The sequence below is a fragment of the Canis lupus genome, chromosome 7 (genome assembly GCF_011100685.1).
Source record: "Canis lupus familiaris isolate Mischka breed German Shepherd chromosome 7, alternate assembly UU_Cfam_GSD_1.0, whole genome shotgun sequence".
Taxonomy (NCBI): Eukaryota; Metazoa; Chordata; class Mammalia; order Carnivora; family Canidae; genus Canis; species Canis lupus.
This window is the reverse complement of record NC_049228.1, coordinates 31349534-31363624: the sequence shown is the minus strand read 5'-3', so window position 1 is coordinate 31363624 and position 14091 is coordinate 31349534. Positions and strand designations below refer to the sequence as shown.

General features: G+C 41.4%; 1 protein-coding gene across 3 annotated transcripts in view; it reads right to left on the bottom strand.

The window, feature by feature from the left end:
* The window catches only part of ILDR2 (immunoglobulin like domain containing receptor 2), a 61105-nt gene that overhangs the window by 36275 nt on the left and 10739 nt on the right, over nt 1-14091 (bottom strand). For all 3 annotated transcript variants that reach the window (XM_038542654.1, XM_038542656.1, XM_038542655.1), the window contains exons 2-3: nt 9070-9402; nt 8049-8168 (exon numbers count right to left, since the gene is read on the bottom strand). In XM_038542654.1, the coding sequence (XP_038398582.1) occupies nt 8049-8168; nt 9070-9402 (453 nt within the window). The remainder of the gene's footprint in view (nt 1-8048; nt 8169-9069; nt 9403-14091) is intronic.

The following is a 14091-nucleotide window of genomic DNA, read 5'->3' as shown; positions in this document are numbered from 1 at the left end:
GTTTTAGCAAGCAACAAAGACCTCCAAGGAGGCTGTTGCCATGGGAACTCTGGGAGCTGAAGCCCTTTTAATCGGCAAATCTCCTTGGTTAGCAGCACTGGGCTAGGGCTGGCAAAGAGGAAGAGAAGGAGGAGGAGGAGCCTTGGCAACAAGTAGCCTTGCTAAACAGCCAGAACTAATGTCACGGGGGTAGGAGTGCAAAAGACTTCAGACTGAGGCAGTGCTGACAAGGGGTGAGTGCGAGAGCATTTCTGCTCAGGCTCAGGAGCACGCACCTGTCAAAAATCCCTAAAGTCAATGGCAAGTTCTGAGATCTCCCCTCCCAAGAATCCCCTAATTTCTGAGTATGTCCTTAATGACTTCTTAATACTAACAGGCTGAAAGGTGTATTTTGGACCACAGTAACAATTTCAGGCAATTTCAGGTGTTGTGAATAACTTGATTTTATAAAAATTCATGGGTGTCTGTTCCTCCGCCCCTTGCCTAGGTAATACACATTTGTACTTCTGGGTAAGTCACAGCAGGAGATACGAAGGAAAATAGAAGCTGACGGAAAACAAAGGTATCTCTGTGACATTACTGTCACAGGGAAGAATCAATCCCAACTTAGCGCCTACTCACAAGGACCTACTGGGAGCAAACCTATTTCTGGCATCCTGGAATAGCATTGCATCTGGCCTATAAAGAAGCACAAATGGATGCATTCCACAAAATATTAACAGTGTTTGTTTTTGCCTGCCTTCTTCATTTGGAAACAACTGCCCAATTTCCCTTTAGGAAGCTACTCCTTATCTTTTTCCCCTTCAATTCATATGGTTCAATTGGGGCTGGTGGTATAGTTATACTCCTTTCCCAAAGCACAGCCCACCCCTAATAAACAGGATTATGGCTGAAACTATGGAGAAAGGTGCTTTACCCTCCTGAGATGGAAGTCATTAAAGACCATGGAAGTCTAGATCTGCTGGGGGTTATCTTTGCCCCAAATGGGGAGCCTCCCTGAGAATTAAGCTAACACAGAGGGGACAGAGATTCTTTAAAATATAATCCGAACACTGAGACTCAGCCATGCTTGAGCTTGGACTTGTCAGTTGCCTAGCCAAAAAATTCCCCTGTGCCAAGTTGAGGGTCTAGCCCTTGCAATTGGAAGAGTTCTGAAGAATATAGTCAGTGGCTCCAGATGGTGAGATTTTAGGAGATATTTTCTTCATTTGTACATTCCTGTTCTGCTTGAAATGTTTAATATATATATATATATCATTTTTTCTAAAACAAACAATATTAAAGCAAAACAAGACAGCAGTATTCTAGGCATCACCCTATATAGAGAATTAATTCTGCAATCCGTGGGTCTTCTAAATAAAGTCAAAATCATAGAAAAGACTCTGAAAGCTATTTTGTTTATCCTAATATCTGAGACAAGAGAACCTGTTCCATGTTGAAAGCTCATCAGAGAGGGAGTTTCTATAATTTCTCCCACCAACCATAATTTCTAAAAATTGTTATTTACCATTAGGAAAGCCTTCCTTAGCTTTAATCTCAAGACCCCTTGAGTCATGTCCTCTTTCTCACTTCTTGGTCCAGAATCAGGAGTGTTCACCCCGCCATGTTTCCCTCATTTTTCTGCTTGAAGGGCCTTCAAAAACAAGCTACCATATGGGACATCAGAAAGAAGGGGTCAGGCCCTCATATTGCACATGGAAAGAAGTAAGAACAAGGCGAGCTGCTTTTAGATTTTAAAATAATAACTTCTCTGCTTGAGCCTTCCTGAATGTTGAAGTCTTTTTCCTGCCAGCTGGAGCTGTCCAAGGGAACCTTCCTCCTATCCAAACAGTGGCACGGTTCCAGGTTATAAACATCCTGTCCTTGCCACAGATCTTAGACCAACATCTAATCTCAGGGTGGCACATTTCTGGACACTCCCTGCTTCTGTCTGCTGGTATGGCTCTAAGATCCCAAGTGTCTAAATGTTTCTAAGGTACCTGTCACAGTCATCTCAAAGCATTCAAAATACCAAGTGTATTTCCAACTTCTGTATGACTTTACCTCCTGAATCATCAAAAAGAGATAAAGAATGTTCAGCATAGTTTTTATGTTTAATGTTGAATCAGCAGTTGTCCTCCCATTTCTCTGAATCACTTGTCTTCAGATACTTCTGAAACCTCTGAAAGAAACATCCATAGTGATTTATAGATGGTTCAGACGTCTGGGAAAAGGAGGATGGGGTCATGCTCAGTGGGGGAGGTATGCAATACAGGCAAAAACGACTATGCCTTTGAAGGGAGGACCTAGGTCAATGGTTGTAGGCAGTTTCCCTAAGAAATAAAGTGAAGTACTAAAGCAAATCTGGGACAAGTAAAAATGATTACCCATGACCTCAAGCAGCAACCACAATTTTTAAAACATGGCTCATGGGCGCCTAGGTGGCTCGGTCAGTTAAGCCTCTGACTCTTGATTTAGGCTCAGCTCATTACCTCAGGGTAGTGAGATGGAACCCGGTATATCAGACTCTGTGCTGCAGGAGGAGCCTGCTTAAGATGCTCTCTCTTCTTCTCCCTGTACCTCTCCCTCCCTCTCCCCTGCTCCGGCACTCTAAACAAACAAACAAACATGGTTTATGCAGAGGAACATTCTATAGCTTCTTAATATACACAGGTCATATGGTATCATGGAAAGAGATGAGGCTAGGAATCAAAACATTTGGGTTTGGGACACCTGGGTGGCTCAGTGTTTGAGTGTTTGCCTATGTCTTTGCCTCTCTCTGTGTGTCTCTCATGAATAAATAAATAAAATCTTTTTAAAAAATGGGGTTTGATCATCATCACTATTTTTTTACAGGGATAACTGTCATAAAACCTGAACATTAATTTCTTCATTTGGAAAATTACGAAAATAATGCCTTCTCTCCTACCGTATGCAGTTCTTATAGGAAAAAAAATCTGTGAACTTCGAATTATTATCAGTGTACATTAACATTAGTAGCAGACATAATAATGGCATCACTTTGGTGGATATTTATTGCTTTTTTTAAAATCTCACATCCATTCTTCCTTTGTTTTGTAAGAGTGCCCCAATTTGCTTCACAGAATTGATTCTTCTCCTTGTCTTGATGGACTAGCCACCAAGAGCCCTTGGTCTCCCAAGGCTAAGCAGTGAATACCTGTCCAAACTAGGCCAATTGGACTCTGTCTCCTGAGACTGATTCTTGAGTGGGAAAATGCAAAATCAGAAAACAAAACAAAACAAAACCCAGTTGAATTGACTTTTTTCTGGCTATGGAGCCTTAAAGACACTGTCTATTAATTCTTGCTACATAGACCCTAAAGCAACTGTGGCACAGTAAGGACTGTGCTGTGCTCATCAAAACATTCTTACTTTTTCATGGGAGAATACAAAATAACAGCAGAAGCGACCCATCTCACTGTCAGACCTGGCCCCTAAAAGTCCCATGTGACCTTTCTCTCTTTCTGAGCAGCTGGGAGCAAATGTCTTCAGTACAGCTGAACCACATAATGGGGAAGGTTAGACCCCTACTCTACCACCTGGAAGGAAGCCTTCTAACCCCCATCTGACTAGGACAAGAGGAAGTAACAGACTTCTGCTGTAGTAAGTCACTGAGACTTGGGGGGTGTTTTTACAGAAGCTAACAAGTGTTACCCTACCATACTATCCTTTTCAGAGACTGATTTTTCCAGCCTTCCTTTCAATTATGATACCTTTTCAACAAATTATTTTCCTGCTGAAGTTAGCCAGTGTCCACTTTTGTTGCTTTCAACCACAGTCCTTATGGATCCATTACCAGTAATAATTTAAACAGCCAATAAAGTATTATGGTCAGATTAAACCATGTTATTTCACTTGAGACTACATATTTATTGTATTGATCCTTTATAAGTCAACAAATACATATTTAGCACTAACATTTAGGAGGCAAAAATATTAATTACAGATTCTGCCCATTTATCATTTAAAAAACATTCACACCAGCCTCTTTACACTAGACACTCTGCTAGGCATTATAGATATAAAGACAAATGAGCATTGGTCCTTTACTCTGAAAAGCACATGGTCTAGTGCTACTGAGAAGCTTGTAATGTTGCAGGAAGCATCAAGACAAGTGCATATGCAGTGCCAGTGTTACTAGTCATATGAAGTAAAACTAGAATATAAGACTGATAAGTTCTGTCCTTGGCCCTTTCTACTTTATATAATCTTCCTAGGTGACTCATCTATTCTTCTATGGTTCTATCACTCAGGATTCTCAAATCTATTAAATCTAATCCTGTCTTCTCCACTGAGTTCCACACACACATTTCCAGTTGTCAGCAATACATCCCTACCTGGGTGTCCCACAGGCCTCTCATATTCAACATATCAAGAACAACAGTCATTCTCCTGCCTCTCTAACCTGCATTCCAACCTGTATCCTCTCTTAATTGATGGAACAGTTGGCTACCCAGCTAGCTAGAAATCATGGTGTCCTTTTGACTCATCCCACTCTCTCATTTCCTTTTATACATAGTCACCAACATCCATCATTTCCATCTCAGAAATGTTTCTGTGTTGTCACTTCTCAATCCACTGCTCTGGTTCAGAATCTCATACGCTCTCACCCATCCTGCTACAGCAGCCCCATTGCCCATCCCTCTGTTCTAGCATTCCTTTTGCACTGTCTACCCTGCTGCTAATTATTGTTTTGACCCTGAGATCTCACTTCAATTATCTGTTAATATTTCTTTACTGGCTCCCAAAAGTCTTCAGGATAAAGTCCAAACTTCTTAATCTGACATATAAGACACTTCACAATCTTGTTCTCTCAATTTTTCCATCTTCACCTTTGTATGATGGGAAAAATAAATTCTAAACTTTGCCTCTAACTTACCTCTTTAACTTGCTTTTCCTTACTAATTGGTCATCTGAAATTCCAACCAGGTTTCTACTCTCCACTTCATGATCATCTCCAAGAGGAGCTACTCTCAACTCTTTCCACCACCATCAATAGTTTCCTCTCATTCTTGTTGGATTTTTTCCTTTTAACCCTGACCTTCTGCAAAAGACCACAGTCTATTTCTCTGGCTTCCTTGTGAATGAGACTCACCCTGTACACTCTTGTAACCAACCTATAACCCCTGCTATCCCTGTCATGAGGACGGAAGTCCTGGGAGGTCTTTTTCTCATCTATCAAGGTAGTCACATCTCTCATGTTCATCTACTTTTCAATCCAAAAATTTTTAAATTGAAATGAAGCTCAAAAGTAACCTAAGCCCCCTTTCCTATACATAAATATCTCATTTATTACAACTCCTAAGAAATTTCCAACCCTCCTGGGACAAAAAAAAAAAAATCACTACTCCTGAGAATGCCTACTCCATCTTTAGATGTTTCTCATTGTTAACAGTTATTTCTTCACACTGAGATGGATTCCTCTACTCCTGGTTCTAGTTCTACCAAGCTACAAAGACAGAGTAAGTCCAGTCTCTCTTCTGTACAATTTCACTAGAGATACCTCCCATGCTCGCTTTCTCAAGTCCTCCTTCACTAGATCAAGACTTTCTAGCTCCTCCAACCATTCCTCATGTAAAATTCAATGACTGAACCAGTGGCTCATGAAGGTTGTAATTAGCAAACTGTGGATGCAGTTATATGGCCCCTGAGGTCTTCATCTTTTTGAGGTTTACCTCAGACATCAGGTTTCTCTCTTGGTCTCATATAAAAGGAACACCTGGGATCCCTGGGTGGCGCAGCGGTTTGGCGCCTGCCTTTGGCCCAGGGCACGATCCTGGAGACCCGGGATCGAATCCCACATCGGGCTCCCGGTGCATGGAGCCTGCTTCTCCCTCTGCCTGTGTCTCTGCCTCTCTCTCTCTCTCTCTGTGACTATCATGAATAAATAAATAAAATCTTTAAAAATAAATAAATAAAAATAAATAAAAGGAACACCTAACTATTAGGCCTGCATGATATAACAACCAAATAATTAGAATTTTTAAAAATGTGACAATATTTTGAAAAATTCTCTAAAGAGTATATAAAGATCAGAATTTTGCACCTGGAAAGTAAATATAGTACTTCCTGTGTCCAGAAAATTCTCATAGATTTCAAACTACTTCTCTAAATCAATCTAACACATCTAGTGTTGCCCTGAAAAATTTACACAGCAAATATATCATACTCTGAACATTTCTCATTCATGTGGAACACAGTGGAATGTTGTGTTTCTCCTCCCCAAGAACTCTAGTATGTATCTGTTTTTCTCACAGATAGGCTTCTTCTACCTGTGATGATGAGTGGATTTGCAGCCTCCCCAGTACTGCTTTACCATTCTTTTTGGAGTGACACTGATTTCTTCTTTTCATCTTTTCTCCCATCATTGGTGACCATTTTCATCTGAGCCTTTCTCTCACCCACCTCTCTTTGTCCCAAGGACAGCATCTTCCCCCAAATGACTGTACGTTTTATCCAAGGGAATGCCCTTCCTATACTTCAGCACAACCTCATATGACAAGGCTTTTACTCTATTCATTTCCCCACATTTGTAGAATTGGGAACAAATTATTTAAAGTGGTTTTTACCTGGCCTCCTTTTCCTACACAGGCAATTACTTCTCTGCAAATGGCTGCACTGGCCAAATAATTGTGTCCACAATTAGCTAATTGCAGGCTCAATGAGCCACTTGTTCCTTCAGACTTGGCCATTACAGTTGTGTGATTGGGTAGAAATTTATCTCTTTACTCCCTTCTGATTTACAGAGTCATAGCAGATCCCAAATCTGATTTCCCTGTATTCTTTCACAATGTCAGTACAGGCCTTTTCACTTTTTTACTTCCTTTTCTATGTGTGTCATACTCTCCACATTCTTTTACAAATCACAACAGCCATGCTTTGTATATTAGACCCAAGGAATATGTATTTGAATTAAGTCAACCCTCGAGTAAGGGTTATTATTAATTAAAAGGTTAATTATGAATAAATAATTACCTGAATCCATTTTATAAACCATAAAAGTAAGGCAGCAGAACAGTTGCACACAGTCATGATAGAGTAAAACCGAAAATCCTAACTAGCAAATCTACTTCTTCCCTGGGCCCTGAGTTACCCACAAAGGGTAAAAATTAACCTGCAACCTCATCTGCCTTTAAAAGAAAGCACTATTAAATATTCCTCCAAATTGTTACCACTGGCTTCTTGGAAACTACAAAAAAGATTATTTCATTTAAAAAATGGCCTCAAGTCTTTACCTTTTCTCCTACAATTAAGGGAGTTTCTTTTCTTAATTTCTGTATATTTTATTCTACCTTTCTTGTACAACCAACATGTATAGAACCTAAAATATATGCTCAATTTTTAGTTTCATATAAGGAGGTCATCTCCCACTGACATTCTTCCAATCCACAAAAGAGGACAGGTATAGCCAAAAATAATGAGTTTTCCTTTATGAAGAAATGAATATTAATAAGGATTAGACACATTTGCTTTGAAAATGACTCGAATCACTTTTAGGTTTCAAGGCATTTGCCTTCCAATTAAACACTAGCAGACTCTCCAACAGCTCTTTCCATCAGGTACATTTTCTTGTTAAACTCCCAGTCACCCTTTCCCGTGATTGTCTTAATCGTAGGTAACTGAGTGGAAAAAAATTCCTGATGTCTTGGGAGATCCCCACTCACCAATGAGTTCTTATCTCTCAGCTGTCTCTACTCTGCTTCAAAGGCCTCTGGCATTTTTGTCAACACTTAGCACACGAAAAGATAAGTAGAGCATAAGAGCAGAAAGAAATCAGGCTTAAAGGTATACAAGTGAAAAGGAGGGGGAAAAAAAACCCTGAGAAGGCAGAAGAAACATTCAGGACAATGCCATAAAGGGGGCCACAGCCTCCAAGAAACAGGATACAAGAAATATGGCCACTGCTTGTAAAGAGCATATTCTAAAACCAGTTTATACACAAGAAATAAAGTCCATGTATGTAAGCTGCTGGAACATGCAGGGAGATGCGAGGACAGGGAACAGTGCAAGCGGTCTAAGATACAAATGTGCTGATGGCTCTCACTTACCCAACACCAGCAGTTCTGCCAAGTCCTCATTTTTGCCCTCCAGGTCATCGGGGGTAGTGATAATACAGTAATAGAGTCCGCTGTCTCCCCACATGAGTTTTCCAATTTGAAGATCTGCATCTGTTATCACAAAAAGAAGTGCCCAGTCCTAAAACTGGCCCCTGAAAGGAAAACACTGAAAAATGGAGGGTGAGAGGGGACCCTTCTGGAAGGAATGTCTGCTGTGTTTTACTTCTCCACCTAGATGGTGGTTGACAAGATGTTTGTTTTATTTCAAACAAATACACAAATAAAAACCCAATAGCAAACACCAGCATGCCTAAAGTGAAAGACTTAGGGTGACCCCAGAAACTGGTCTAGTTCCAGTCCAGTTTTAGGAATAGAAGATTGCCTTCAACTAACCAGGTCTGCCGAAGCCCCTGAAAGCCAGATACATTCCAGAATTACTCTGGACTCTTGGAAATGAGCTGGCTTCACAGGCATTCTTCAAAATTCAAATAATCAAACAAGTCAGGTCAGGCTCTTAGGCCCTTTTCTTGCCCAGTGGTTTACGGAACAGAAAAAAAGGGTAGAACTGATACAGAACCAGCTGGGGCATCTACCTGGCTCTGTAACATTTATGCCTACATCCCTTCTCCCAGCAGAGGAACTTCTTATGGAAGCCTGCTTTCTGAGTTTGGGAAAGGGCCATAGAGGCTGAGGTCAAGGTGTATTTGAGAACATTCTTTGACTAGAGCCTATTCCAGTTCAGTTCTGATAACAAGCTCCTCAGACTAGAGGTCAGGTTGGAGAAAGACTATTTTCAGAGCTCATCTCTGTGTCTTTCTAGATATTATACACTCCACTCTTTATTCCCCTCACTGCCCCATCAAGTAATCTGCTAGGCTTCTTGATGTTTCCATCTCCCATAAAATCAAAATCTTGAGGGGCAGCAAGGCAGAGAGGCTGACATCCCCTTGTGTGTGGGACAGGGGAACTAATCTTCCTTCTATTCCTGGGTTCAAAGCAGAGGCATCATTACCATGCACAATCGTGATCTCTCTGCCCCTGTAGAAATCCCCCAGGGTGACAGTTGAGCCCTGTTTTGAAGCTACCACTCGAACAGTCCTCCTGCTGTCTAAACAATCCAAGTAGGGGTCCCATTCCAGGTTTCTTTTGCTGAGAGGCTGGGCTCGGGGAGAGGCCATGCCCAAGGATTCCCCCATGCGATCTTGGCAGTAAGACTTGAACTTCCACTGCACGACTGCAGGCTGATGGGAGGATGTGGAGAAGTGGCAGCGAAGCACAGTAGGCTGAAACAGCATGGCCACCTTCTTCTTGTCAGGCACCGTGACTTGAAGGCCATCAGCCATGGCTGCAAAACAGAATGAATATGTCCAAACAGCATCCATATTATGGGCCTCACTTCACACCCCACAGTCATGCCTTTCCACCTCACCTCCATGACCTGTCTCTCCCTGCTTTCTCCATCACCATCAATGGCATCAATATCCATCTGGTTGTGTTGTCCAGAAGCCTGCCCTTGCTCCCAATACTCAAAAAGTCACTAAGCCGTATCAACTTGATTTCTCTCTTTCTCTCTTTTTAAAGATTTTATTCATTTGAGAGAGAGAGAAAGAACATGAGCATGAGCTGGGGGAGGAGCAGAGGGAAAGGAAGAGGGAGAAGCAGATTCCCTGCAGAGCAGGGAGCTGGACATGGGGCTTGATCCCAGGACCCTGAGATCACAACCTGAGCAAAAGGCAGATGCTTAACTGACTGAGACACCCAAGTGCCCCTCCACTTGATCTCTAAACATCTTTAATATTTCTTCCCTCCTCTTTGACCTCACTATCATTGCTTTGGTGGTGCTCTCTTCATTTCTTACTTAGAATTTTACAATAGTCTTTCGTCTGGTCTCCCTGCCTGCAGTTGCCCATATGCCATACTTTTACTTTGCTATATAATCCAGATGATCTTTCTAAATCTAATTGTCATGGCTCTCCTTCTTTAAACCCTTCCCTCAATCTCTATGGCCCAAAAGTTCCTGAAAAGGCATTGTAGGTGCTCCGTCATCTACCCCTTACTTCCTCAGCCTCACTTCTGGTGGCATCTCTACTTGAGCACCAACCTCCAAGAATAACCAAACAAGTAACAGTTTTCCCAAGTGGGACATGCTATCTCACACCTCTAGGTCTTTGCACATGATGCTCCTAGCTTCTGTAATGCTTCTTCCTCACTTCTTCCCTTGGGAAACTCTTTCCTGCCTTTCAAAGCCCAGGTTAAACGCCTACTGTAGGCCTTCTCTGACCCTCATTCCATTAGTCACTTCCTCCTTTGTGCCATCAGGACCCCAGCATCCTCTTCTAGACATTTCTTATAATAGCTTTGCAAGTATTTATTTTCATGCCTGTCACCCCCAACAGACTTGTCAGGTAAGGAACGGGTCTTATCTTGCTGTCCCAGCTTGTGAAGCCCATAAGTACTCAATAAATATTTGATAAATAAAGACAATGAAGCTGGGAAGTATGACTTCAGGAGGAAGTGACTTCCCTTCCAGCTGATAACCAAGTATAGGGGACAGAAATGAAGGGGAAATGAAAGCTTTAAGAGAGATGAAGATTTTCAGATCAAAAGCTGTAGACTAAGTTCAAAAGCTTTGAAGAGTAATCAAAAAAAAAGGGAGAAAAAAAGTGCTAGAGAGTAGATGAGAAGTTTAAGTGGTGAAAAGATCTGACCTGAGACCTGGTGTCCAAGTAAGAGGGAAATTTCAGTGAACGGAAGACCAGGGGAGTGTTTGAGAGGCAAATGGTCTCTTAATTCAATAGTGAGATCTAGAAATTCCAAGCAAAGAGAACTTAACTTTCCCAGTTGAAAGAGAGAATCAAGAGTTTTTAACTTGAGCTGATATTAGAAGCAGAAACAGAATGATGATGAGAGGCAGAAAAAAGGAATATGAATAAAAAGATACCATAAAGAGGTTTTGAATTAAATCTAGGAGCCTGCCAAGTCAGTGTCAGGTAGCTTGAGACAGAAAGCTCCACCCTAGAATTACAATGGACTCGAGACACACAAGGACTAGTTTCCGTGGGGCACCTTCTGTCCTTCATTCCTGCCAGTGTTCAAAATGACACTCTTATGGTTCAAACATACACTTATTTATGAATGTCTCTTATGGAAGCACCCTTGACAAGGGCAAGATATTACGTTTGTGCTCATGCCTTCTGATTTCCAGACCAGTGTCTCTCTACTATGAAAAACCAGGTTCTAATTCTTCTTGGGAGAAAACAGTTTCTGCATTCTGTGGACTGAGGAAATGAGAGTATTTGAGATTTACCAAATCTTAGTGTTTTGAACCTACCAAGTGCCATAGAATAAATGAAGGAAAGCATGCACAAATGAATAATTACTACTATGGGAATCTCCAGCATTTTTAAGAGAAAACCAGATAAATATGCTGTAGATAGCATGGTATAGTAAAATAGCATTGGAATCAAATAGATAGGACTTTGAATCCTATCTGGCCATCCACTAGCCATGAAGCCTCTTAAGCAGCCCTCACTTACAAAATGAGCCTCATAATCCTTACTCACAGGGTTGTTAACAAACAACTTGTAGGGAGGAGACTCTAGAGCAGAGCATTGTGACCATCCCCAGTCCTGGTAGATCTCAAACGCTAATCCTCCTTTCCATTTCCTCCTTTTTCTCTACTTCCCATACTGAGGCCCCCTGAATCTCCATGACCATTCACCACCAATAGGTTTGATTACAGCCAGAATTTGTAGATCAGCCTCACCAAGGGGCAAATAATTTCCTTCTGGAAGCTCACTAAAGAACCTCAGTTTTAGTCTCCATTGTTAACTTCCACCACCCTCAAATATTGATGTGGCTAATTCCACTGCTGTCTAACTCACAGAGCTGGATTAGGAAATTTCTTTACAGTTTCTCCTTAAATTCTATTGCATTAATTCTTAATCTTGTAATTCTCCTCCAAATCCTTATTCACACTCCAATTCTCCAGGTAACAAAAATGGGACAGAGATGTGAAGGGACTTCAATTAGCAGTGATTGAGGGTGGATTGTTCCCAGTACAACGCTTTGTACTTGACCATGTCACCTTTCTTCTCAGCTATCTATTCAGGCTATACCTGGGAAATCATATTTCCTAGCCTTTGTAAGATAAATAAAACAGCAAAGGAGGCAAGTGCTAAATAAAAGTGTTGTAGGGTTTTCTGTTTTGTTTCATCAGGGTTTTTTGTTTTTTTTTTTTTTGACAGAGAGTTAAGTGTGGGCTTTTGTTCACTAGGTAATTACCAAGAATAACCTCTTTCCAGCTCTGCTGTCTGTCAGATTAGCCACTTGACCAAGCCATTGGACTCCCTTAATTTTTTTTTTAAAAGAGGGAGGGGGAGGGGCAGCAGGAGAGTAAGAGAGAGAATCTCAAGCAGGCTCCGTACCCAGCATGGAACCTGACATGTGGGGTTGGATTTCACAATCCTGAAATCATGACCTGAGCCAAAATCAAGAGGAGGACGCTTAACCCACTGAACCACCCAGGCGCTCCTGGACTCTCCTAATTAGTAATAGAGGTTAGTTGGTTCTTAGTTTATGCCATGACACACAATATAAATTCGAGCTCCAAAGAATAAGAAATACAGTGTCAGAAGCATCTGCCTTTTTATTTTATTTTTTATTTTTTATTTTTTTTTTGCATCTGCCTTTTTATAACATGAGAGTTAAAAGCATGGATTTTGGAGTTAGTCCTAAATTAGAATCTGAGCTCTACCACTTCATAGCTGCATGGCCTAAGGCAAATTTCTCAACTCACAAATTTCAGTTTCCTCACTGGTAAAACCAGAATAATTGTAACTACCTTATGGAGCTGACTGAGGGTTAAATGAAAATTTAACCTAAGCACTTAGGATAATATGGTATATAGTAAACACTCAATAAATGTAGCTGTTGCTGCTACTGTCAAAAACAGTAAACAGAAGTCTGTTGACTTCTGTGAAGCTATGAACCTAGAACTAGGTGAGCGACAGATATCAAGATGGGAGATGCTGAATGTGTATAGTGCAGAATGGGCAAAAACCGCACAGGAATGCTAGAATAGGTAATTAGGAGTACAACAGTAACAGTGCCTGGGTGTGCTCATCACTACCCAAGCATGCATCACCTTCTGGAAATCAGAAAATGGAGGGTAACCATGTGTGTACATGTGTGGGGTATGATGGGAATCCTAGGGCTGTAAGCTAAGGATGAATCTGGACAACTGGAGAGGACAGGACTAGACATTTCAAGGAAATCCCAGTTTATTGGATCTTTAAGGACCATAATAGTGAAGAGTTAGAAAGAAAGCTGAAAATGCCAGCCCCTGCTTTAGCTCTGTAAACTGCAAGATGAATGCCACCCAATTCTTGAGTCTGCCCTGACCATGCCTATTTGGAACCCCATTCCCATTGAAGGATACGATCTAGAAGTGCCCGTCTGGCCCTAACTAAATCCAAGCCAAGGTGAAGGCTTGGATTCCTTACACCCACTAAGCAGCATCTCTTTCGTTCAACTTGTGTTTATCCTGGACTGTTTCCTCCTTACTTCCTATCCATTTGCCCCACCGGGACTGAGATCTTACTCTGAGCACTGGCCTGCTTGCCTGGGCCATGACACCAGCCCCTTCTCTAGAGGATTTGGTATTGTTTCCTATATCCCTTACACGTGACTGAACCATATCTGAAATTGATGTGGCTAACCACCCAACTTCAAAAAGTACCTCTCATGGGATCTCCATTCCTACCTCCAGATCAGGCTCCTCAGAGATAGTATCTCCCATTTCCAAGAGATCTACCTTGGAGTGAGGTTAGTGTCCTGAGCTTTGGTCCTCTCTCCTACAGAGTTTTTCCTATTTCAGCACTCGTCAGATGCCAAAACCTAGTACTTCTTATGCTGGAGTTTATAGTGAGAATACTTTTGTTTTGCCAGGTAGATAAATAAAAAATGTTCAGCCTCTTTGTGGTGTTCATCTGTGCATTTGATCTAAGAAATCTTATTCATTCCCATAGTTCTA